The 26359-nt window shown below is 39.3% G+C and overlaps 2 protein-coding genes and 3 pseudogenes across 2 annotated transcripts; all 5 read right to left on the bottom strand.

Moving 5' to 3' along the window:
• Positions 1 to 557: 557 nt before the first annotated feature.
• On the bottom strand, positions 558 to 2805 carry LOC120249628 (annotated as a pseudogene).
• Positions 2806 to 4910: 2105 nt separating this feature from the next.
• Positions 4911 to 8746, bottom strand: LOC120249394 (annotated as a pseudogene).
• Positions 8747 to 9885: 1139 nt separating this feature from the next.
• On the bottom strand, positions 9886 to 12626 carry LOC120249395 (50S ribosomal protein L18, chloroplastic-like). Its single transcript, XM_039257884.1, is given in 6 exon segments — positions 9886 to 10183; positions 10185 to 10235; positions 10237 to 10299; positions 11866 to 12027; positions 12214 to 12518; positions 12581 to 12626. Coding segments are annotated over 6 exon segments (663 nt in total). The 3' UTR covers positions 9886 to 10147.
• A 272-nt stretch (positions 12627 to 12898) lies between these two features.
• LOC120249396 lies at positions 12899 to 16806 on the bottom strand (annotated as a pseudogene).
• Positions 16807 to 17961: 1155 nt separating this feature from the next.
• LOC120249631 (ferredoxin C 2, chloroplastic-like) lies at positions 17962 to 20585 on the bottom strand. Its single transcript, XM_039258208.1, is given in 9 exon segments — positions 17962 to 18060; positions 18650 to 18694; positions 18898 to 18947; positions 18950 to 18968; positions 19648 to 19707; positions 19709 to 19737; positions 20259 to 20322; positions 20421 to 20438; positions 20440 to 20585. Coding segments are annotated over 9 exon segments (459 nt in total). The 5' UTR covers positions 20569 to 20585; the 3' UTR covers positions 17962 to 18015.
• Positions 20586 to 26359: the final 5774 nt, after the last annotated feature.

A 26359-nucleotide genomic window follows, 5' to 3' on the forward strand; every position in this document is an offset into this window, starting at 1 on the left:
TCCGCCTGATTAGATCCTTTTCTTCTCTCTTTTCTTTTCCCTTTTCTTTCTTGCACTTGTACCCCCTCACTTCTGGTGAGGGTCTTATCTTCCTTGATCTTGTTTTTTTACTCTTTTAATAAATCGATGGTTTATCCACTTTTTAATCAAAAACCTACGAGGGCATGTCCCCCTTCGCCCATCCCTAGCGCCTCAATTTTTAACAATAAATCTATGATACATTGCCAAGAATCCTGTGGTCTACAAAAAGATCATACACTCTCTTGAGCACATCTCATCTTTATTCATTTATTTATTTATTTTCATAAACCATAAGTGCAAGGGCAAATTAAGAAATGGTTCCCACCGTTGAAAACTTGAAAGAACGAACTCTGTCATATCTATCTATATATACACACACGTACGCGCACACACGCTTGCGTGCATATGGTTGAGAACTTGAACAACTAATAAATCGGTATTCGCGGATCATTTTGACTTTTCATATGTGTTTCAATGTATGGGGCTGAGTACTATTAAAGACAATCCAATCAAGAAATACTTTTACATGAGTCGTTTTGACTTTTCATTTGTATATTGGGCCGAGTACATGAACAGAAAACAAACTGATATATGGATTCCTGAACAGAAAAAAAAACTGATGGATTCCTTTCTAGTTTTATCAGCTCGCTACCCCTCAACAATGCCTTCTTTTAAATTATATGTGTCTAAGTCTACCGGTAGGTCGAAGTCAACCCCCACAAACTATGACGACTATGAAGGTTGGAGATCAAGCGAGAGTGTCGGGATATTATGTTTGCTATAGATGGACAGTCAGAGAGAATGATCTCGTAGCCATCACTCAAATTTTTCCATCCCCGGCAGAAGCAGCTGCCAAAAACAAACCACCTGCGCAGGCGCTCCTGGCCCGGATCAACTTGTAGATCACAGCGTAAGCTGTGCGGTAAAATCTCTACTTTATCAACTCCATTGCACCCCGCAAACCGGCTGGTTTTTCCGAATTCTGTAACTAGGAGTGGCTTCCTTAGAATCTCATCTGCAGCGTTTGAGTGAGAGTGTATCCAGTCCCTCAAAAAAAGCTAAGTTGGGTCGCATCATCTGCGTGAGGGATCCTGCTAGTCAAACCAAATTAATAAAAATATCCGTATTTAATTTTTTAAAAATTAAATAACCAACTTGAATGCATTTCGTGATGTAATATATCTTTCCTGAAAACGACCACGGGAGTGTTGTGTAATTTATTACTACATATATATATATATAGGTCTTAATTGGCCTGCTGTTAATTACGGATAAACGTGGGGTTGGGTAGGGATGCATTTGTTTTATTTTGGCACTGCATGGCTTGTAAGGTTTTTAAGATGAACGAACAATCACTGATTAGCAATGCACGAGAAAGAAGGTAATTAGGTGTTGTTGATGGTACGTACCATAGATTGGGATATAAATGAATGGTGGCAAAGTCAATTCCATGGATCTGGTTATTGGATATAAAATCACTGCCGACGTTACGAGAGGAGGCAAACGGGTCATATTGAATGGCCTCCTGGTCCTGATCCAGCCCACCAAAGAAGCCTTCCAAGCCCACTTCCAGCAAATGGTTGCGGTCAATGGCTTTGACATACCCGGCCATCTCTTCAATCCATGCCTGCATGGTTCGCCCAGACAGGTCGCTCTTGCACCGGCCCTCATTCATCAGCTCCCATGCCATGATGCTTGGATCATCTTTATACACCACCCCTGTCTTCGTGTTGTTTCTTAAGAGAATTGTCTGTGTTAAATCAAAATGAATTATACAATTAATATAAGCTAGATGGAATTTCATTTTCAAGGTCATGATTAATTAAATATGTATGTATAAGTGAGCAGATTTAACTAGCATGTAATTAAACAGTACATGCACACATTGTATGCCATATTTGCCATGTGCATACCGTATAGTATGTACATCATCAATTATTATTATTATTATTATTATTATTATTATTATTATTATTATTATTATTATTACCTTGACATGATTTTTATAAAATGTTTTGACGAGATAATTTGTGTAAAAGTCATCTTCAGAGGTCAAGTTCTCCCCTCGCTGCATTGCCCATTCAACGTACTGTCTCTTTCCATAAAAATTATTAACCAGACTCAATATCAAAGAAAGTCCATATTTCTTAGCTTCGGAAATCACAAAATCAAGGCCCTGCATGCACAGATCACATATATATACAAACATACACATCATCAGAGAACTAATTAATATATATATATATACACAGTTGAATAAATAAATAATTTCATTCACATCTGAAAGCTAGCTAGCTAGCTATATGTGCGCTATATATATATATATATATATGATTGTAATGTAATGTGTGCATTAATTAATAATTTATACGTACCTTGAACATGTCCTCATTGTAGACGCCGGGAGAGGACTGCAAGGGTCGGTATCCGCCATCCTTGAAGGCCCAAGTCCTGATGACAGTCATTCCGTAGGAGGAAGCCTGGCGGAGAGCACGCGATACTTTGTCCATCTCTGAAGGCTTCGACGCTTTTGACATAAGCCAGTAAGCATTGAATCCATTCGGATAGAATAGCTGTCCATTCACCGTGAAACTAGTGCCATCGGCTTTCACAAAATCAGATGCCGCTGCTTCGCCGCCATATCCATATGCATGCTCTATTATTGACCGAGGCCCAACCAAAGCTGAAACCCACAACAGCGCACACACAATTTGTTTTTTTGCCATATATATATATGGATCCAAACAGAAATCAAATAATCACGAATAGAAAATTAAAAATAAAGAAATACACATAAATTAAGAGATTGCTTAGCTTGCCTAGATGCTTCTTCGTTATCTATATATATATATATATATATAGACGTGTGAACGTGATCCTTCCGGTTTTTTGTTATTCCATGGGCTTCTAATTCCATTTTTGTCGGTCTAACGATGAATTCGATAATCACGCGCGCGGGGTTGAAAAGTAAAAGTCATGAAATTAAGAAAAAGGTGTATTGTACGTAATAGGTCCCTTCAGTTCCCCCTACTAATTTCTATGAAGAAGAAGTCAGTCAGATGTCCGATTCCATCAATCACGCGCGGTTGATTAATGAATCTCTAGCTAGCCTAAAGGATTTTAGTAATTAATAAAACCGATTGAAGAGGGAGGAGCGGGGAGATAGCTAGGAATCTCTACTCTCTAGCCAGTGGACTTTGGCTCCTCCGGCATGCAGTGTAACTCCTGCAGCAACTTTGGCGCGCATCAAGCATGACAAGTACGTAGTCCACCTTTTAATCATGCTGCCTGCATTGCATCGTCAATTAGATATATATATTGGGACACGCAAGCAAATTAACGCGCGCTTTCTCTGTCGTTCCCATCATCAACTAGAACAAAATTAAGGAACACGACACGAGGAATTAATTCCCCCCACTGCAAAGCGCGCCTTCTTCCTTCAAACTTGTACTCCAAAAACTTTTCTTCAATTTTTCTCGTGGTCTGACAGTTTTACAAGCAAATCAAACTTTTTAATTTGTTTCGTTGAAATTGCTGACACCATATCATCACTAGGACAATAATTCTGGTTTATTATAATACAACCTTTTTCTAGCTTTTTAGTGCACCGATTTAAGTATGCATTATTAATAAATCATAATTTATTAAAAAAAGCAGCACAGCAGCAAGCATGCATTAATTTAATACTTTCTTACTTTTTAAAATTCAATTTTTTTTAGAATGCTCAATTACATTGGGTTATATGGATTAGTAGGTTTTTTTTTTTCTAATAGCTAGACTGATTCAAACATCTTTAATTGGAACAATCTTTGCTTGTGCATGTATGAAAACAAATTTAATTTGTTTTCTCCTTATCAAGAGAAATGACACTCGAACCAAAGAAATGACACCCGAACCATAATTGAACTGAATAATATTCCAATTAAAGTTAATACATCTATTGATCTATAATCAACTCGTTTATTTATTTATTATTTTAAATTTCTATATTCTCATTAGCCACTTTAGTACGGGCATGCTACTATTTGAAAATCAATATAGAATTGCCTACTCAATTTTTTTTTTTTAATGCAGGCAAATTAACCATGTATAAAACCTCAAGACTTACAGTCCTTTTATAGCGATGTTACCTTATAGAATTATACTTTTACTAGTTGGTTGTCATATGATAATATAGAATTGCCTTGGAAACTGTACAACATCAGTAAAGAACTCCGATTTTTGCTTTTAAATTGCAAAAGCTACAGAAAAAAAAAAAAGAAAAAAACATGTAACTTATTTTCAAAAGAACTGATAAAAGAAATAGTGCCATAAAATTGAAAATACACTCACTTTAAGTAAGCCAAATATGCTATGTGACAGTTCTACCTAAGAGATCGATCCCATGAGACTTCGCTTGGAAAATTAAGTCTTTGGAGCGAGTTACCCCAAAGATCCTCTAAGGACCGAGGCATTTGTAGTTGTCTAAGGGTCAAACAAAATGATTCCCAATGAACATTGTAAAAAGACACTGAATGAACAAGCGTGTGGTTCATCTGTCGTAATGGCTATGTGGCAAAGAACACGTTGGGTCATGTGAGGGTTTATTACATCTCTTAGAAAAGAGATTTTCTAGTATAAGAATTTTTTTTTTTTTTGAATAAAGTGGATAAACCACAAATTTAATAGAAAAAATAGAGAAACAAAGAGAACAAAGTACAGAAGTAAGATAAACCAAACTGACAAACAACAATAATAAAAGATGATATCCTCACCATGGATGAGGTAACAATAAACAGAATTAGAATAAAAAACAACAATAATGTAGATGAGGGAAAAGATAGCGAGCTGAGCTGACGAAGTCCACCATCTGGAGACAAAGGCCAGTCCAGCAACAAAAGAGAAGCAGATTACTCCCGGTCTGTGATATGCGCCATTTCTCCTGTAGAGTCAGTGGATCTGGAGCTCAGGAAGTTAAGAGAACGCTTGATCTTCTGAGCAGCATCAGATGGATCCTGCTGAAAAGGCACCGAGTCTGCATTAATCCAAGAAAGAAGCATGTTAGCTGTCTTATTGAGTATAGAAGTAATGGATGAATATTTTAGTATAAGAATCTTATTATCTCAAACAAGCCAATTAATGTACTAATCTTCCTGGGCATAAACTTTTAGTAGAGTGAGTGACACCGTGCATTGAAGTCCCCCATCAATGAGAAAATTGTAGGAGCACACATTAAATTTGACAGTGGAGGTTATCAATGTTCTGCCATCTTGCCTTTACAAATCAAGGAATATTGCCAACGACCTTCGGGTCTATTGGTACACGGGTCGCCGATAGAGCTCTCACCGAGTGGTGAGAGTTCGATTCTCGGCTGAGGGTACATTTCTGGGAGTTGTGAATAGTGGTTGTGTACGGGTGGTTCCAGCGCCCACGTGAGCGCGGCCCCGTCCCCACTTGTTCCACCGAGGCTTGTGCACGTCCCTGGGTCTCTAGTGAGTTCGCCCCGCTCCTCTTTCCCAAAAAAAAAAAATCAAGGAATATTACTTATCTGTAGGCTTCAATCAAGAAGGTGTTAGTCTTGTGTAGTTAGCTTCCAAGAATGGCACAAAAAAAGAAGCTTGTAGAGTTCGATGTTGGCTAAAGTACGTGCAAAAATTTCAGAATTTTTACAAAAAGTATCCTATAAATTATAAGTTTAGACACAGTGACGCGGACATGATTTGCAGGCAACCCTTGAACATTTTTTTGATTAATTTCATGATTTTTAAGTTCTGATTTATATTTAGATTTATATAAGAAAGTTGTAGAAGATGATTTTATATTTGACTCGTCAAATTTTAGAATTTTTAGCCCTGTAATTTGTGAGATATGATCAAATTTCTATAGTGGTGCTCAATGACATTTTTGCAGGAAGCATGAATCTTGATCAAAGAATTTGAGGATCTTAGATGTTGAATCACGACTCATGTTTAATAAGAATACGGCTTCTGATAATTCTGGCTCGGGTCACCGAGGGTAAACTTATAACCTCTGATATTCTGGCTCGGGTCACCGAAGGTAAACATATGACCTTTGACATTTTGTTTTTTCAATATTTATTTGTGAGACATATATGCTTGACTTTTTGATCAGTTATGTTTTATTGAAAAACTGAACTTCTGAATTTTATTCTGATAAACTTGTATTTTATTATACCTATTTAAGTTTTGAAATTTTGAAACTTTTATAATCCCGATAATTTTAGTGGATACTTACTGGGCTGTCAAGCTCATAAATAGTTGTTTTCTCCTTTTCATATCAAGAGCAAGATCCGGGTTGTAAATTAGCGGGCGGTCAAGTATCTTTTCTCAGTGTAATTGAGTTGTAAATTCTCTTGTTGTAGTCCTTGAAGTTATAGTCGGAAGTTGTTGTGTTTTATTACTTGTAATATGTGGCTTTGTTAGATCATTTTTTTTTTTGCTCTGAGTCAGGTTTTAGGCCGTGGGTACCTGCGTAGCTTTTGTCCTGTGGGTGCGCGGCCATTTGTCCGCCGCCGTGCTAGGTTCGGAGCGCGACAGAAATGATGGTAGATGATCAAGGAGCTAGGACAAGAAAATTTAAACAGAGTATGTATACTAATAGCTAGGTGTATTCACACATGACTTGACATGAGATAATATTTAGATGAAATTTATAATATTTAGCATCAAATCGCGATCATGTTGATCATATCATTCAAAGCAATATATATATATATATATGCATGGAATGAAAACTAACTAAAGATGGTGATTGAGGTTAGATAAGGTGCGAGAGTGACTGGCAATGAGAGCCGCGGTGGAAGGGAATTCAGGCAAGACGATGCCGTAGCCATCTTGGAACTGGCCCAAGGCTTGGTCCAGAAGTTGCCAAAAAAGGCCTCCAGCGAATGGGCCATTATTGCGAGCACTGTGGAGGATCATTGTGTAGGTGATAACCATTAAAGCATCCCTTGACTTGATTGAGCCTCCTTTTGGCTTCAAAGATTTCCCAAACTCACCCATCAAGATTGGCTTTTTCAATATTCTGCCTGCATCCTGCACATGTGACTCTGTCCAATTCTTCATGTATTCTAATTGGACTTTATCAACTGAGCCTGATAACCTTCAAGTGCATGTAAAAAGGCATCATCATCATTGACATGAAAAATTTAATAAAGAAACATGCACATTGATGCATATATATGGAGATTAATTAATTAATACCATATATCTGGGTAGGCATGAAATGTAGCGAAGTCGATCCCCTTAATCTGATTGTGAATCAAGAAATCAGTACCAAACACAATACCTCCAGGATTTAAATACTTTTTTTCAGGTGTGCTATTTCCATAAAATCCTTCCATTCCCACATCAAGCAGATGCTTCTTGTCTATGGATTTCACATAAGCTGCCATCTCTGTGATCCAGTTCTATACAAATAAAATATATAAATACGATGCAAAAGATTTAAAAAAAAAACAATTTGAGTAAACTAAAATGTGTATATATATATCATTCAAGAGAATATATATATATATATATATATATATATATACCTGTAATATCTTGCCTGAGAGATCACTTTCACAACGGGGCTCATTAATCAATTCCCATGCGAAGATGGTGGGATCATCCTTGTATATCATCCCGTTAATAGTGTTCCTCCGGGTCAGTATTGTCTGAATCCCCAATCAAATAAATTCAATATATAATTATCCTCAATATATTATATATATGATGAAACCACAGAAATAAAAATAATAAAAAACAAAAAACAAAACAAAAAGAGATATAAGGAAAGGAAATAAGGAATGTCGCTGCCCCAACCGTGCTGGGCCAATATATACAACCTTTTTATTTTTTTATGTATGCCGTGACGCATATATATATATATATATATATAATGCTACTTACACTACCTTAACATGGTTCTTGTAAAAGCCCTTGATCATGATGTTAGTGTAAAAGTCATCCGTGGAGGTCACGTTCTGGCCCTTCTCTCTTGCCCATTGGACATACTGTTTTCTCCCTCCAAAATCCGAATAGTAATTCACCAGACTCATTATCAGATAAATCCCATTTCTATGAGCTTCTGAAACCACAAAATCTAATCCCTGTAATTAAATCAAAATAGTGAATGAGATACATATAATGTATACAAATATATATATATATATATATATATATATAGATATATATATATATTCTGCTGAATTAAAACCTCGAATTATATATATTCAAATTAAAAGAAAAACTTAAAATGTTAAAATAAATCATTAATCTAATTAATAAATTAGTACTTTTATGTGTACTTGGAACATAGCCTCGTTAGTAAGAACCAGGAGCTGATTGCAAGGGCTTATTAGAAGCGGCAGTACCATCGCTAAAAAGCCCAAGTTCTAGCAAGAGTTAATCCATATACTGAGGCTTGTCTCAGGGCAGAGGCCACCTTGAGCCTCTGTGTTGGAGTCAGATGCCACCAGCATCATCCAGTAAGCATTGAAACCGTTCAAGTAGAAGGTACTCCCATTCCTAGTAAATTGCAAGCCACTCACCTTCACAAAATCCTCACCACCTCCACCTCTATTACTTCTTGATGGGATTGAGATGCCTTTTTCTTCTTCTTCTTCTACAAATTCTTCTTGTCCATACACCTGCAGCACCCTTGTTTTGCCATGACGCTCAAATGTAAAGGCCACTACCAACAGCGTAATGCACAAAATCCTCCTCTTCTCAATATTCATCATCATTAACATCTTAATCTGCTGCTGCTGCTGCTGCTGCTGCTGCTGCTATTAAGATTGATGTGAGATGATGTATAACTGAAGAGAATGTTTGTGTGCATATATCCGTTATATTTACACATGATATATATGTTTTGGAAAGAAGTCAATGGCATTAATTATGATTTTCAATGGACGACCTCACAATTAAAGTACTCATTCAAAATGAGTAATAAGTTTAGTAACAAACACGGTATCCACTGACTAAATTTGGAATTTGCACATATTATAGGAACAATGAATGAATTTATACCATACCATAGCTATATATATATATATATATATATATATCTGTGAAGAATCTCATAGCAAACCATGCAAAATTATAGCTATGGTATAAATTTATACCATACCAATACCATAGCTATAAGCTTACTAATTTTGCCAAAATTTACATGCCTGTTTAATTTGGGCTTCAACAATAAATAAATAATGTTAGTACTAGTGTATGGGAGGAGTGAGTCGCATGCAATAAGCCAAGATGGGAAAAGAGGTTCATGAAAAGCAGATTCAAGTTGCAACAAGGAAGCCAGGAGCATCACGTGGTTGCGTGGGTCTTTCTTTTAGGGTTACGTATGTATATATATATATATATATACCCTACCCTTAGGTTGCTAAAGATGTCCTCCATCACATTCTCCATCCCATTTGATACATAACATCCTTACTTCCTTATGTTAATTTGGTGAATGCAGATTCAAGTTGCAACAGGGGGAGGAGGAGTCAGCATCACGTGGTTTGTTGCCTGGGGCTTAGCATACCCATAGGTTGCTATTTTGCTAAAGCCTAAAGATATCCATCACATTCTCCATGCTCATTTCATACATAACATCCTTATGTTAATTGATATATATATATATATATATAATTCTCTTTTGCTGTATTCAGATGCCATGCACTGATCAGAACCCCTAGAAAATAAATAAATAAAGTAACATGCAAGAAACATTAGCAAACATTAGAAACCTGATAACCAAACCAAACCTCCAAGAACCAAATAAGTCAATGACAATTAGTCAATAACATGCCACTAATCACATAGTTTCTCTTTGAGAACCTCCCTTGCACATTTCTGGCAATCAAACAAACAAAAGCGCAAAAGAAAAAGCAAGAAAGGATTAGGTCCCTTCAACACTAGATTATTCATCTGATATAATACCTGCAAATCTTCTTGACATTGGAGAAAACAAAAATAAAGTTCAGATCCAAAGGCGCAAGCCAGAGGGCTTCGGTCATGGGATAAAAATATAAAAAACATATCCAGTCTATGGAAGGAAACCTGAGCAAGAATCATTACTGATGTCTACGATCAAACATGAGCTACAAAGATGATTGATTTCATACACATCTCAACATCTCCCGGGTTCAGAACTGAAGACCATTCTCTCGTGCAGAGTTAGCTCAAGGCTTCTATACGGCCATGATAAGGGTAACCACCTCTGTCAGAGGCAACCCTTTGAGATTCCTTTCTCCAAGCAAGACTTTGCAATGGCTTCACCCACCTTCTTTGCCACTTCCTAGTAACCAAAATTGTTAAATTGACAGCATGTCAAAAACTGGATTGCAGAATATAACTCAAAGTTGTGGTTTATCCACTTTATCAATATAACTCAAAGGATCAAGATACACTTTCCGTAGAAACATCTAACTCAAAAGATCAAAGCTACACTTTCGGAACAAAATATTAATTTATGCATCAAAACAGACAAACTTACACAAAAGTTTGCAAATAATATTATGATAGAGGTTAATATAATCCAAAAGAAATTCTCCCATTTGAACAAAGGGGATTTTTCTTATTTTATTTGAGCTAAAAGAAAAGTTGATCAACCAAATGATGATTTTGGAAGATATAGAAGTTTTCAAGGTAGAGATGTTTCAAATCCCAAAGCACTCCAGTTATTGCAAGGGAAGGTGCTTGTAATTTATGAACAAGGAGCAAATGGAAAGCAACAATTACTTGAGCCTTGCCAATCCATGATGATTTAACTCACAACCTACACATATGACAAAAATCTATATCCTTGAACTTGTGAATTCCTAGTATTTTTGTCATAAAGGAACAAAATTGCCAAACGGCATAACTTTCTATCTTTATGTAATTGCTCTTTCATTTTTCTCTTTCATTATTGTGATTTCATAGATGCCGATCAACAATGTGAACAAATTAACCATTTAGCTTATTTACCAACAAAAATCAAAAATATTATATTTCACACAAGTTATGTCAAAAAGGATTATGCATCATAGGCGAAAATTCAGTCAAAGTGAATTTGAGAGATAGGGGAAGGATAAATGGAAGATTATTTGGATTGTTTTGTTACTGTTTGGTGAAATATCGAAACAACTTTCTTTTTGTCAGTCTTTGGTCAAAGATGAGGATAGCTTCATTTGATCCCATAACTTGTTACATGATGACCTAGAAAATGAACATCAGAATAGATTATTATGCACTTTGGAGCCTGAAGGGTAGCTATCAGAATTTGTGAAAGATATTGTTCCCTAAGGGTAAGGGGCTCAGTGTACAGTTTAATAGATTAAGTCATAAAGCAACCTCTACTGGTAGGGAACAAACCTGAAAAAGTGGATAAACCACAGTGCATTAAAAAAAAGAAAGAACATAGTACAACTACCACTAGATGTGGTACGGAACAAACAGCAGATAGGGAAACAACAAACTTTTGCTTGACATTTGGAATTTGAAAATTTAATAAACCTGCGAGAGTAACAGAGCAGCTGAAGGGAAGAACACAAAATATGCCATGTAGTCCGCATGTGGTCAGCAAGGGAGATGGGTTAGCTAAAGAAATATGCAAATGTCTATCATAATCAGTGTGATGCTGTAAGAGGAATTTCCTATGCTCGTCTAAGGAATGTCAACCTTCTAGTATGATTTGAACTAATAAATTAACCTTCTTTACTAGAAAAAGCAAATTCTTGTTAGGTGGTAAGTCTTTTCAACATTTAAAAGAAAAATTGCAATTTGTTATGGCAAGAGTAGCTAAGAATGCAAAAGAAACAGCAGATAGGGAAGAACAGAATGTGTGAATACAACACAATAACGTTAAAATGGAAATACTTACAATGGTGGGGGCAGAAGAGTAATCAAATTCTTGAGAGATAGGCTTCTGCATCGTTGAAGCAGAAGCAAGAGTGTGCATCTTGGTGTCATCAATGACTTGGACATATAGGTGTTTGTTGGAACGGAAAACGGATAGCCTTGGCCTCTCCGGTGTACCCTCTACCTGAACAGATAGCAACCAATTGATTGGATTTGGTGTTACTACTGGAAAAGTGGAAACATAACAATAGCACAGGTAACAACCAATGACCGACAGTGGGGTAGAAGCAAGATGACAAACAATCAACTTCAAACAAAATCGCAGATTGGTAAGAAATTATTAAGATTAGGAGGAAGGAGAAGGACTGACCTTCTTCCGCACGCGCTGATGGCGAGCATCGCGGTTCTTCTTGCGGGTGACGGTCTTGGCAACGATGCAGGGAAAGGTTGCCGCCGACTGAAGAAGAGGGGTGACATTGGTAATGGGGATGAGACGGGTGCCTCTCAAAGAGACGGAGGAGGAGAAGGGTGCTGTTGATGACCAGAGACAAGCGGCAGCGGCAGGGACACATTCTCTCTCTCTCGTTTTTGTTTTTGTTTGGTTTTTTTTTCCACAGGTATTTCTCTCAGCACTCAGCAGAGCGGAAGAAAGCAAACCCAGTCGACCTCTCTTACCTTATCCAATCGTTTATGCAGTTACTATATATATTTATGTATTAATATTTAATTATTTTTACAATGTATTATAACAAGTTCTCCAATGCTAGCTAATTCATGCAGCATCTAGATATATATACACACACACACACATGGCACACAAGGAGTGTTTACTATTTATTGGTTGTCCCTAGAAAAACATAATTTCAGTTAAATAAAAAAAAAACAGCATTTTTTTTATTTTTTTATTTTAAAGCAGCGTCTGGTGAAAGACAAATCCAGAACCTGGGCTGAGCAGAATGATTCAAGTGAACTGCAGACATGGATGAGGAAATTAAGCATTTCAAGCCAAAAGCAGCTCTATTTTGTTTCCTCTCTATCCGCTTCAAGTCATCTAATTACAGTGGTAATTTTGCAACCAATTCAAATTTACATAACAAACATAACAGGCCTGGCATACAGTGATACAGATACAGCAATCCTAAACTTTTCAGCTCAGCTCTCAATTCATAAGCAGAAGGAACATCATGCAGGGGATGCCCTTTTCTGTTTCTTTCCATTATTCTCTTTGCAAGGGATACTTGCTTGCCTACCACGAACACAAAAGCCTTTCCCATTTCCCATAGCACCACGAGCCGTCCTCCCAACACGACGGACATATTCACTAGGGATCACGGGGAAAAATCGAAAAGCACCACATGATCAACATTTGTGAAGTCAATGCCTCGCGATGCCCTGTTGCATGCATGATTATGGAATTTATCAGCTTAACAATAACTAGATATAAACAACAAAAATTTAGCAACATAGATGGCAATTTAGCAACATAGATGGCTTTGGGTCGGCTGGCTAGTGAATGTATACAAAAGATGTGACAGACATGGGGTATAAAACCAACCACACTCATAAAAACATAACAGAATAATAGAGACATCAACAAAAACACATTTACCTGTCAGTGCAAATCAAGAATAAATTGTCTGTTGACTTCAAGTTGAGAAACCCCTTCATGTTGAAGAGAGCGAAGTTTCTTGATCTAAAAGCAGCATGGAATGGCAAGACTTTTAACATGGACTCCTCTCCGATCAAAGCGTTTCAATGCATTCTCCACCTTTCTGCAAGTTTCAATCTGCCCAAGTAACACAGGAAAAGACATGGGAACCAAACCATAAGTTATTTAAAGGGCTTCGTCATGGCATAATTCGTCCTATAACAAACTGACTTATCAGATGAGAAGAGGAAACAGTCATGCTTGAAATTTAGAACAGTAAAAAGTAACCATAAATCATCACAATACTAACCTTATTGCAGAAAACAATAGTTCTAGAAACTGGAGATTCTTGAACAAGCTGCAGTAAAGCAGATCTCTTGTTCGTGAAAGCTGTATCAGGACTTTTTTCCCCTTCAACATCGCCACTGCAGTCAACAAGAACCTACACATGAATTCACAATGTGAATCACACAAAAGTTCCGAGGCAAGTGAGTAATGCAAGCTTTACTGCCCTTGCAACAGATCTTGCATTGATGGTGATTGTTACATACAAAGCAAATATGTTAGCAAGCCCAATTCTTTCCAAAAGCTTAAGCTTATAGAATGCGAAACCCCGGACTTTACATTCAAGTTTATATTCATCAAATCAACTGATGTATGAATATTAGTTACTCTAATATGCCTCCCAGATATATGTATTAGTCTATTTTAACTATACACATTGCAAACCAAACAAATCAAAACTTTGATTATATACAAACCGAATATGTCATCCACCTCTGATTTAACACAAAAGCTTAAGCTCATAGGATGATAGACATAAGCTTCAATATTCAGCCCATATTTATCAAATTGCCTGGGTATAGGACAATTAGTTATTCTTATACTGATAGCCTTTCTGAAATCAAAATCCATTACTCATGAGGATCGGTACAGCATTGATGAAGTTTGTCCTCAGCATTGCAACTAGCATGGCTTATATGATACATCATTCAAAACATAGCATAAACATATGCAAGGATGGATATATGAGACTGAATGGATGTCATGTTTCATGTTAAAAGTCTTCAAAAGGAATAGTGAACTGCTTTCTCATAATATTTTTCACATGAAGAAGCCATTACAAGCCTCCTCTGCTCACACTTCATAGTGAAGAGAAAATAAAAGGATATCTTCATCCCTTGCACCTTCTCAATAAAAACTATAGTATTTGCACTACATAAAAATTACCTTTCTGACATCAAAATCATTTTATATTTGAAAATGGCACTGCTTGTGTAAACATTCATTACATCCCTCCATAGGAAATTTTCTGATAAAGTAAATAAATATATGTCCAAAATTAACACACCAACCATTTGAAAGAAATTCAAAACAAAAACTATGCTTGCAAACTGCAATCAGGCTTTGCCAGGCCACAATAGATAACAGAGATAGCCTTAAGCAATATCTAAAATATCTACCTTTGCAAACATCTCCAGAAGAAAAATTCTTAAATTTGAATTGTACAGAAGAAAATGAGTCAATGCAAGGAGCAAAAGGGAAAAAACAAAGCGGAGGAATTTACCTCTTCAAGCCTAGAGCTCATCCGGTGAAGGCCTGGTCCCATAATTACTTCACAATCAGGGAAGGTCTCAACCAATTTATTGTAAATATCAACAGGAAGAGTTGCAGTGACAAAAAGATACTGTGATGTCATGGGTGCAGAGCTAGATAAGGTTTGAAGAACTTGTTCGAAAACCTTCATCGCCAAAACAAGATGTCTACTTCATCTAAAAATAACACTGGAAAACAAGGAAATATAAGCATCAAAAGGAAAACTGAGAGGTTTCTGTCAGATTAATGCTTATATAATGATACTAATTGCTAAACGCAAATGAAACAGATAATAAATAGACAAAAAATTTATTGACATTAAAACTCGATAAATTTAACCTTTTTTTAAAAAAAAATTTTACCTTTGAAGAGATATCCCATTGTTCCAAAAAAAGAAAGATTAGGTAAAGAAAAAAGCGAATCAAATAATGTTGACTTGAGATTCCCATGGCATAGATGATTATATAAATAAAAATTCCTTTTTCTTTACAAACCTCATTCCCCTCTTGCATCTGGTGTTGATGGCTAAATAAATTATTCACATAACCATCTTTAATTTCTGAAGATGGAAACGGATACACAATTTGAGCATGACTGATATCACACACAGACAAAAAGAACTCTCGGAAAAATACCAAAATCTTCGGTTGGAACACCAGATAAACATTTGAAAAAGTTAAACAAGTCTTACCATCTAAGGTTAGTTAAGAGCAGAAAGCCTTCTTGAAGTAAGTAAATTAATCGACCAGGTGTAGCTATGAGCACATCCATTTCTTGTTGAAGATTGTCTAACTGAGTTTTCTGCCGAAATCCCCCTGTTGCAACCATGGACCTGAATGGGACACCACCTTTTGATATTGATCTGCAGTTATTAAGCACCTGCAGACCAGAAGAACATGAGATGGATTTATCCTGCAGAAACCACACAATTCCCTAATAATCCTAGTAATGAGGTCATTTAATCTTATTTGAATTTCCTCGATGAAAAAAAAAATAATCTTGACAGACAATGCCGACCTGAGAGGCCAATTCAGCAGTGGGAGCCAATATTATGACACGCGGACTCCTTGCTGAGGATTTGTGAAGCCCGGCTAATTCTTCTTGCCTCAGACGTTGGATGGTAGGGGCAAGATAGGCCAATGTCTTACCGGATCCACTTTGATCAGCAATGATGCAGCTTTTTACCTTCTAAAACTGGGCCATATGCCATTGCCTGGAAGTTGAGGGGTTCACAAAATTGTGAGTTCAAGGCGCGCAGCTAAATACAGAGAAATAAGGCTCTCATAACCTCTGCAGACTAGCATTAGCATATTAATCCAAAAAAGAGGACCTGGATATGTGACGGGCGGATAAACTGCAAATCCTTCAGGGATTGTACCATGTCCGGAGAACAACCCAAGTTTTCAAAGGATTTGTTGCTAAAAAAGCCACCATTTGCCGACTTTCTACTTCGCTGCGGCAGCCGTGCAGCAGCCGTTGTATTGCTCTCGGAGGAAAAAGAGGAGCTGGCACTACCCCATCCCCGTCCTCTCAATGAAGAAGAAGAAGAAGAAGAAGAAGCATTCCCTGAGAAGTAGAAGACTCGCCCACGAAATCAGGCCTTACATTGGAAAAAGCTTCCGTCTTTAATATCACCATCTCTTCCATTGTCGTGAAGCAGCCTGAATCCGGTTCTAGCTCTGACAAAGTCAGGTTCTTCTTGATAGGTGGCTGGAGCATTTTTCTTTTACAATCGAGAGTACGATTGGCAGAGGATCTCTTAATCATAAGTCCTCTAATCTTCGAGGCTTTCAGTTTGCTGAATCCGGTGCGAGACCTAGCAGCACGGTCATCATCAGCAAGTGCTGAAGCAACCAACAACAAAGACGAATGTAAGTAATGAGAAACTTTGAATCCTTTGGGCTCCCATTTGCTTGGGAGCAGCATCAGGCACTATGTATGATGACTCACAATCGCTTGACTTGACGGCTTCGGGTTTCCAGGAGAGGACTTGTTCGGAAGGGATGGAGTCATCTCCACCGTCGTCGGATCCACCCCAAACGATGAACTTCTCGCCAGTATGCTCGTCAATCAGTTGATAGGCGCCCGGGTGTCCATGGGAATGCGCTTGTAAGCCACCCGACACACTGGCAAATTCCTTCCATTACGGCGGTAATTGAGAAGAAATGGAAATGGAAATGGAAATGGAAAGGTTTCCAGGTGAGAGGAGGAGCATAGAAAGAAAGGGGCTCTGGCAAGCATTGGTGTCCTGGATTGGAATGGCCTCACAAAATCAACAGAAAGCAACGATGAAGAGGAGGGAACGAGGAGAGGGCACGCCTGCCCGGGATAAGATCTATTTAAGTTTGGGCCTCACCGATGCATTCCACTATAGCCCATGGAATTTCGAAATTGTTATTTTTATTTATTATTATTATTATTTTGCAGAAATTTTTATTTTATAAATATTTGAACTAATTCATTTGTGAAACTTTTTTTGTTTTAAATTATCATCATTTATGTATATGTGCGCGCGCGCCAAAGTATATGCCTGTGAATATAATTATTTTGTATTTTTAATATTACCATCATAACTCATCCAAAGGGACCAAAACCCAAGACACCAGCATTTTGGCCACAAACTATCTGCGTCCCTTCATATGCAATACAGGAATAGCAAAAAGGTTCAGAGATCACCACAACATATTCCATTAACAAAGTGAAATATTTAGATTCTGTTGCCTCTCTCGGTGATTTACATGCAGCAGTAATACAGAATTCATCAACTACCGGCTAGCAAAGGCATAATCATGTAACTCTAAATGTTCTGGGCAACAAGGAAACAAACAATTGCTGAAATCAAAGCCTGACAACACATACTTATAAGCTGAGATAAATTGGTCTCGAAAGGAATCAAGTATTTCAGCCGTCTACAGTTCTGAGCTTGCATCACTCATCAGCCAGGGCCAACTCCAGTGCATAGTCATCCCTTTCCTGAAGAACAAGAAGGAAATAATAATAATAAATTCAGAGACTAATGGCCAGCAGTCACAGGAGCAACTTAAAACTGGTACACAACTGGGAAGAAAAATGGTGATATGATCTATTTTAAAAATATTAGTAGACTATGAAACAAAATCACCCAGTCCAGATTGTTCAAGGGATCAGTTTTTCAAATTTGAGCCGCTAGTTACTTTCAATAATTTTCAGAACATCTCAGACCAGCAAGGACACAAGAATTATTTTACCCGCCCTAGTCATTTTGCAAGGCAACATGAAGTCTCAATGATGTTAATCTTTTGCACCCTAAGAACAAAAATTCAACAGACCAAAACAGGCAACATCTGAGCAACTACTCATGATGGCTCGCAACATTGGACTCATTTAATTCCTGGTTATCATCTCCATTTTGACTGCACCACTTTCTAGCTAAAATAAATTAGAAAAGATGAAGCAATTGTAATGCAAGTACTATATAGGAACAGCTTTTGAACATGCACAAGTAAAAATTTGGAGCATGCATGCATGCCTTCTTTCAATGTAATAATTTTATGTCTCAAGCACATAGGTTCAACACACTCACAATAGGCCCTCGGGCAAAATATCTTCCAAATTGAAGCCAGTAGACCTGAAGACAGAAGACAGTCAGGGTTTCATGGATATGTATATATATATATATGCATATATTTGCTTTATCAGAAGAATTTTAAGGACTTGCAAGGCAGAAATTAAGGGATGCATTATTTCAATGCAATGTCATTTACCCACTTTTCAAAGTAAAAATAAAAAATAAAACAAATTCATGGATGCATCTTCCATGTGTCATGGTACCTCATCCTCGTCTTGTGTTTCCACTTCTAGATCAGAAGATGGGAACCCCTACACAGAAGTAATGCATAGCCCTGAAAGTAATAAAAAAACAATAATTTTCGCCTTTGATAAAGAATATTAATTCCACATCATGTTGAACCCATCAAACAAATATGAAGGAAAAAGGAGAGGTCAAAAGTATATATATATAAAAATCAAGATTTAACAAAGGAAACAGAACCAAAAACAAAAAAACAGTAACAATAGTAATAGCAGTAACAATAACAACAACAGTAATAATAGAAACTGCCTGAAATAGGTCATTGTCATTTATCGCTGATCATTTTTAAGATAATGCTAACATGGAGGGATGAAAGTGATATGTAATTTGTTCTCTTACAATAAAGGTTTTGCATAGATCACAGAAAACTTTAGCGTTCTAAGTGCTCCCACCACATAGCTAACTAAGATACTTCATTAGTGGCTTCCCAAATTAGTCATTCTAGACTCACATGTAAAAGGGTCCAAACTTTGCAACTAAAAAGTTTAAAACCTTAAATTATTATAATGCGTGATTTTAAAAATGAATCATGAGGTTCAACAACGTTTCATTTAAATAAGTAGGAATTTGATAAGCCTTGCATCATGAAGAATAACATGAAATTCAACCTGAAAGAAAAACATTTGAGATCACAAGGCAAAAGGTAGAGTGGAGCAAATTTTACAAGAAGAGCAAAACAAATGCCTTGTAAAGAAATGAATCAAATAAACCTTAGACTTCAGTTCAGCAGATATTCCGAGAGCCTCAGGTTGCCTTATTTGCCCGGATTTTTACTCTAACAGCACAACTAGTACAACAACCTGTTACATAAAATATATACTCCTTACTTCAATGGGCCAAGATAAATGAGATACTAAAGAAGTGAGATAAAAAAATTATGAGAAGTATTAATATTCAGTCTTATGTGCATATGACAGTCTTATTTTTCCTAATATATTTTTGTGTGATTTATCGCCTTTTCAAAAATATATATATATATATATATATATATTTATATTCATATTCAGAAACAAGGGAAGGAAGATAAATTAATGATGATGATCTCAATATTACCGAGGCGAGTATAAACTTTTTGGCATGATAGAAAAACTTCAACAGAAATACAAACTTGAACAAAGAGGGTGACTTGATGGCTGTAATTGAAAGTGAACAAGGAAAGCAATACATCCTTAAAATTCTAGAACAAAAACCAATCGTATTCCCTCCATTAAATGCTATGAGAGAACATAATAATGTCTGGGATGTCAATTATAGAATGGAAACAGACTTGAGAAGTTATGAAAAATTGGGAAAGGCATGGAGAGGCGGAGATAGGGATTACCGTGCCTGCAAGCGAAGAGCAATGAGATGTTCTGTGACTCGGCAGTGTGTAGTATGTACTGGTCCTGCAGCAGCGGCAACAAAAGCACATCACTACAGCCTCATATATCAACCAAGGTCCAAGACTGAAACATTATGAGAGTAGCCTCTGAGTTAGTGTTACCTCAGGCACGAGGAATTGAGTGAACAACTCCGCGCCGACGATCGTGGACGGTGACCTGGTGGGTAGGGACCGGAGAAGTTCTAGGCTGCGGAACGGCGTCGGTTGTGATTGCGTTTGTGAAAATCATGTTTCTGTGAGGAGATGGCATCGTCCTGAGGCCGAGATTGGGGGATGCGGAGATGACGATGAGAGTGAAAACGATACAAGGAATGAGAGAATGAGAGGGAGAGGGTGGAGTTGCAGAGGATTTGGAGATCCATTCGTAAAAAGAGGGATGATGGTGAGTGCAGCTGTTGCTGGTGATATTGACTCTTGGGGGCTCAGCAATGCTACATGGCCATGGCCCGTGATGTCGGTGGAAGGGAAGAAGAGCGCGCGCGCCAACAATTTTTCCAGCAGGCAGGGCAGGGCAGGGCAGGGCAGGGCCGGGCCGCAAGGAAGGAGTCTAGTGGGTGGGAGATATAACAGAACAGAAACGCTATCTGAAATGATATCTCAATCCCATTGGGATATTATGTAGATTAGCCTTATATATGTTTTCTTTCTTCTGAACAGCACAAACCCACTTGCCTCGTGATCAGCACTTTACAATCACAGATAAAAATTGATTTATAAAATGATTTTTATAAAGTTGACACATTTTTCAACAAGCTTGTTTTGTTTGTTGGCTGTGGTTGCCCAACTTAACTTTCATGGAAGATTGGAAGGACCTTATCAGGGAGGACAAACCTCGGAAGTAGCAGGCGCAAAGCAAGATATTAATTTATAAGATGAATAAACTACTTGCATTAGAGCAAAACTAATGAGAGACCTTAAAGAAAAAATAAGTTGAGGAATGGGCGACTCGCTCCACGGCGATCTGCTCGGCGGAGCTCGCGATGGAGGAAGGTATGGTAGGAATGGGGGAGGGAGAGGTGGATGGTCACGTAAAAGCCTTTCCCACAGCATCCAGCGAGGTTCCTAACCGAGCATCGAGAAGTGGCCATCCTCTCCTCGAAGCGGCTTTGTTAGAGGGCACCACCTGCTGTCAGCAGTTAGTCCTTCCGAGCCGAGCAGGCGAGTGCGGTGGAACCTCAACAAACTTTGGCAAGTGCTACATGCGGAACCCCGGAAGGTTGGGGAAGCGGTCCGATCTCGTAGCTTGAGGACATAGCCCTACCTCCGACGGACCGAGTGCGTTTTTTTCTTCACCGAAAGGCTGTCTCACTGGCGCAGGGACCAGTCTGATCTCGTCACCGGTGCGCAATCAACATCTCCGTGATACACACAATACATCGAATGTCGCCACTGCCGTCTCTGTATAGCGATGTGGTGGGCGGAGTCACTGGCTATGAATTGTAGGCTGGAGCTCCCCCGTCTCCAGCGTCATCGTCGCTGCCAAAGAGCTAAAGCGAGCTCCTCTCAGGACAGTGCTAATCTTGATGGAAGTTCATCTGTTAATCCCGGCTGGGCAGCGCCATCATCTATCCATCTCTCTAAACGAGAGGCAGCTAAGCTGCGAAAGAGTGACAAAAATCGTAGTCGCGAGCGTTATCTCAAAGGGCGGACCCGGTGAAGATATTCTCTGAGTTTCTTCCGAGACTTTGAACACACCAGTCGAGCAGCGGTCTCCGATTTCAAAGGGAATTCTTACTTGGCCACCCTTAGCGGTGAGAATGAAGCCATGAAGGCTAGCAAGATTGAGGGAATTGAGCTTATCTTCAAAAAGAAATGGGACCATGTGTTATCTCCATCAAAGACCTTGGTCCACAGAGATTGGTCGATTGGGATCGGCGATCGGGGAAGGCTCAAGTTCTTCTCATTTGGAATCTCCCTCTCCATGCTTGGACCAGTCATGTCGGTGGATATCCTGCGTGACGATTGGAGAATTGGTGGCTGTTCGCAGCAAGTAAGCCTCATAAGTCCTTCCTCTCGGTCCTCGTCAGATCCGCCACCGTGTGGTGATTCCTGCATGAGATAATGTCTGAGCTTTGGAATGCGCAAATTCATCGTGCTCATCACTGATAACCATCTCCCTTTCCCTACTTTCCGACGAGACCTTGACAAGTATGTTCTTCCCCGAGCATGAGGGACCAAGTTTTGGAAGGTGCAAGAACCCAGATGCCTTGATCGTCGATCGTGCTCCGTGATAATAAAGGAAAAGAGATGATGATAGATCAAGACCAAGTGCCAGACAAAGTTGCTAGCGAGACCCATGCAGCATGGCCCTCCACCACAAAGAAACTGATTTAAAACTTGGAAACCTCGTCAGATCCCGTTCGGTGGCGGTGCTCGGGGTCTCGGCTAGTTCATCAAACTCGGCAGGCCAGGAGAGCGTTGCTCCCGGGCTCAAAACTTGTCTTGAGATCCGCCGGTGAGCTCAGCTCCGGGATCTCCGACCTCGGCGGGGTGATCCCGGATGGGCACACTCGGATAGTCGTCGGACCACGATGTCCATCCGCCGCGCGTGTTTTACCCACTGGAAACCCGACGTTGCATGGCTCAACCCGATCGCTGCACACGTCCCAAGAGACCCATTACGCATCGATCGACCATTAGACGAGGTTGCTCTCCGAGCCGACCAGCGATTGAGATGATGTTGGAGCGAATGTTGTGGCGACATGTCGCCGGCTTCGACTGATCTCTCCCGCGTGACAAAGCGGGGAGAGCGTGGTTAATGTTGTCTCGGGCTCACTAGGCATGTGGGCTTGGATCACTCTCTTAAGGACCCATTTGTCGTGGTTGGTGGGCCTTGCCATGGAACCAAAGCCTAGTCAGTGAGAAGATTTCTTGTTACCCATCCGAGATCGAATTAGTGGGCCATTCTTCTAAGGGCCGGTTGGGCGGCCACGCTTGAGACCAGAGAATCCGAATCGACTAGGAAGTGGGATACCTCGAGTGGACCCAGATAACTTCAGAACCGGAACATCCTCTATAAACTTGCACCCTCCCTCAAATTTTGAGTGGGTTTATCTCCATGGCTTCGGACTCTTGCGTCAGCAAATTTTCTAAAGAAATTTCTCGTATCACGGTAGATGATGTGTCTATCCGGTAGGGAGCTATGGAAATATTGAGGGAACCCAGGTTAAGGATAACATGCTTGTGCCCTCTACTCAGATGTCAGATGGTTCTCGTCATGATTGTGAAAGTCTTGGCAGTCAGGAAGGGGATGATTCAGAATCTGACTTTGAAGAAAGGATTAAAGATTGCAGACTGGACAAAGCGAAGACCCCTTCTCGAGGGCTACAAGAAGAAGTGAGCGGAGGAGAAATCCCTTCCCCTAGGAGATGGAGCAGCCGGTTTCATACCACGTGCCACCAAGATCCACCCAAAAGAAGGGGCGACTAGCACGACCCCGGAAGGTACTCTGGCTACCCTCTTCTTTTAAATGAATGGAATGACTTTGACTGTTCAATTAATTATTGCAAAAAGCTTGTGGCATTTCTTTTGATTCCTTGCAACATAGAGATAAATGCTTGTTACATTTACGCTCTCGAGATCAACTAGATTGTCCCCCTAGACCCTATTCGCGAGACACTCAGTTTTGGGGCCGCCTCGGGTTCTAATTAGTTTCCTATGAATATTATCAAGCCCTCGGGAATGTTAGAGGTTTGAGAAGTCCCTCCAAAGCGCTTCCTAGTTAAAGATTTTCTTAACATTCACCCATCGTCGATATTTCTGCTTGCATACGAGAATCAAAACTAAGCTCGATTGATCCTTCCGTCTAGAGGTGGATTGGTGGCTCCCGACTAGATCAATTTTTGTTTCACCCCCGCTCTAGGTTACAGGGGGATGCTAATTGGGTGGAACAATAGTTTGCATGAGGCGGTTTGGCTTTTCCTAGGCACTTTTTGTCTCTTTCAGGTGGAATTTAGGGTGCAAATCTAATGACACCGCTAGTTTTGTACCAGCGTCATGGTCCAAATGTGACGCAGTTAAAAATCGAATTTTTGGGAAAGAAATTGAGACTTTGCCTCCACAGGAATGGTGTCCCAGTGGGTCATCGTGGGGATTTCAACTCCATTTTCTCCCACGGAGACAAGTCTAATGGCGGCCCCGATTTGGATGATATCGAGTGCAAGCTCAATCACTTTTAGGGATCTTCACGTTTCGTCGTCGTTCCACTTGAGACGAACTTGGTGTTCGATTGGAACATTTTCGAGGAAAGCGTGATCGCCCCGGTGGAGCTCATCACATTTCCAAAGGTTGTGGTGCTTTTATTACTGGCCAAGAAGATTGCCAACCTCGAAACCTTACGAGGCTGACAAGGCGAATTTGGTTCGACAAAGCTCAAAAAGCTAGCTTTACTACACGATATCGACCGTTTAGAAATTTTAAAAGACTCGCATCCTCTCACAGAAGAGGAAGTGGCCAAGGACTCTTCCTTGCGATCTGATTTAGCGCAAATTCTCAAACATGAGGAGATTTCTTTGGAAGCGCGAGCTAGGGTTACTGGCTACAAGAGGGAGACGAAAATACTAGATTCTTCCGATTACATTGCCAATGGCGAGCAATAGCAATTTCATTTCCTTGGATCACCCATACATAACAGTCGAGGGATCTCAGCGAGTTTGAAAAGTATTGGGGACTCTTTCACCAATTTTATCAAAATCTTCGTGGAGCTACATGCAGGACTTCCGTTTCAAAATTAGCGGGAGCAATGTTTGGGTCCCAAATTCAATCATGATCTATCCTCACTTCGGACTCACCCTTCTCGTCGGGAGGAAATTAGAAGAGCAGTTTTTGATCTTAATGCTGATAAAGCACCTGGTCCGGATGGTTTCCCTATCTTTTTCTTTCAAAAATATTGGGATATTGTCAAGGCCCGACATTTTCAAAGCGTGTGATGATTTCTTTGGGGAAGAGCTAATTTTAAGAGAATCAATTGGGCTTACATTAACGCTTATCCCCCAAAATTCTTAGTCCACAAAAATCCCTCGCACTTTCGACCGATTAGTTTGATTAATTCCTCCCTCAAAATCATCTCCAAAATCTTAGAAAACAGATTGAGATCTAAGATCAATGCACCTTTGGTTGATGAGACCCGATCGGCATTCATAAAAAGGGAGATGTGTCGCTGATAACACTGTCACTGCTAATGAACTCATCTTCAACATGCAAAAAAACATAGGCACAGGGTTTAATTCTCAAAGTTGATTTTTGCAAAAGCTTTTGACAGCTGGTGGATTGGGGTTTCTGTTGGAACTCTTAAAAAGCTAGGGGTTTTAGCGATAAATGGATTGGTTGGATTAATGCTATTACGGTTTTCTTCCAAAGCTAAGTTCACTTATCAGCGGTTGCCCAAGTGGTTTACCTTAGATACGTAGGAGGTCTTGAACAAAGGGGACCCTCTTTCACCCTCTCCTCTTTGCTAGCTGTTGATGTTCTTAGCACAATGTTTAACAATGCATAATCTTTGATAATCGCATGGATGATCCTTAGTAACTTCGGGGAAAAAGATGTATCATCCTTGATACGCGATGATCTTCTCATTTTAACAAATAGGTGTTGAGGACTTTACGTGTCATCAAAGCGATTCTATACATTTTTGAAGGATTATCGGGTCTCAGTGTTAATTCGGACAAAACTTGCCTCTACACCTCCCAAAGAAATCTTACACCCCACTTTTCCCAGTCGAGAACGATCCATTGTAGCACGGGTTCCCTTCCTATTACCTATCTTGGCATCCCAATCTCCGGGGGAAGGCCAAGAAAACAAGATTGGGAAATCCTAATCAACAAAATTCGTTCGAGGCTCGCCTCTTGGAAAACTAAATTAATATCTTTGGGGAGGTAGGCTCACTCTGGTTAACTCATGTGCGCCCTGGCTATCCCCACCCTCTTGGATGTCAATATTCAGGCTCCCTTCTTGGGTTGCTAAGAGTATTGATAAGATATGCGAGACTTCCTGCAGTCGGGGCCCTAACATTCACCGAGTAAGATCGGACTTGTTCTCTGGGG

The sequence above is a fragment of the Dioscorea cayenensis genome, chromosome 19 (assembly GCF_009730915.1).
Source record: "Dioscorea cayenensis subsp. rotundata cultivar TDr96_F1 chromosome 19, TDr96_F1_v2_PseudoChromosome.rev07_lg8_w22 25.fasta, whole genome shotgun sequence".
Lineage (NCBI taxonomy): Eukaryota > Viridiplantae > Streptophyta > Magnoliopsida > Dioscoreales > Dioscoreaceae > Dioscorea > Dioscorea cayenensis.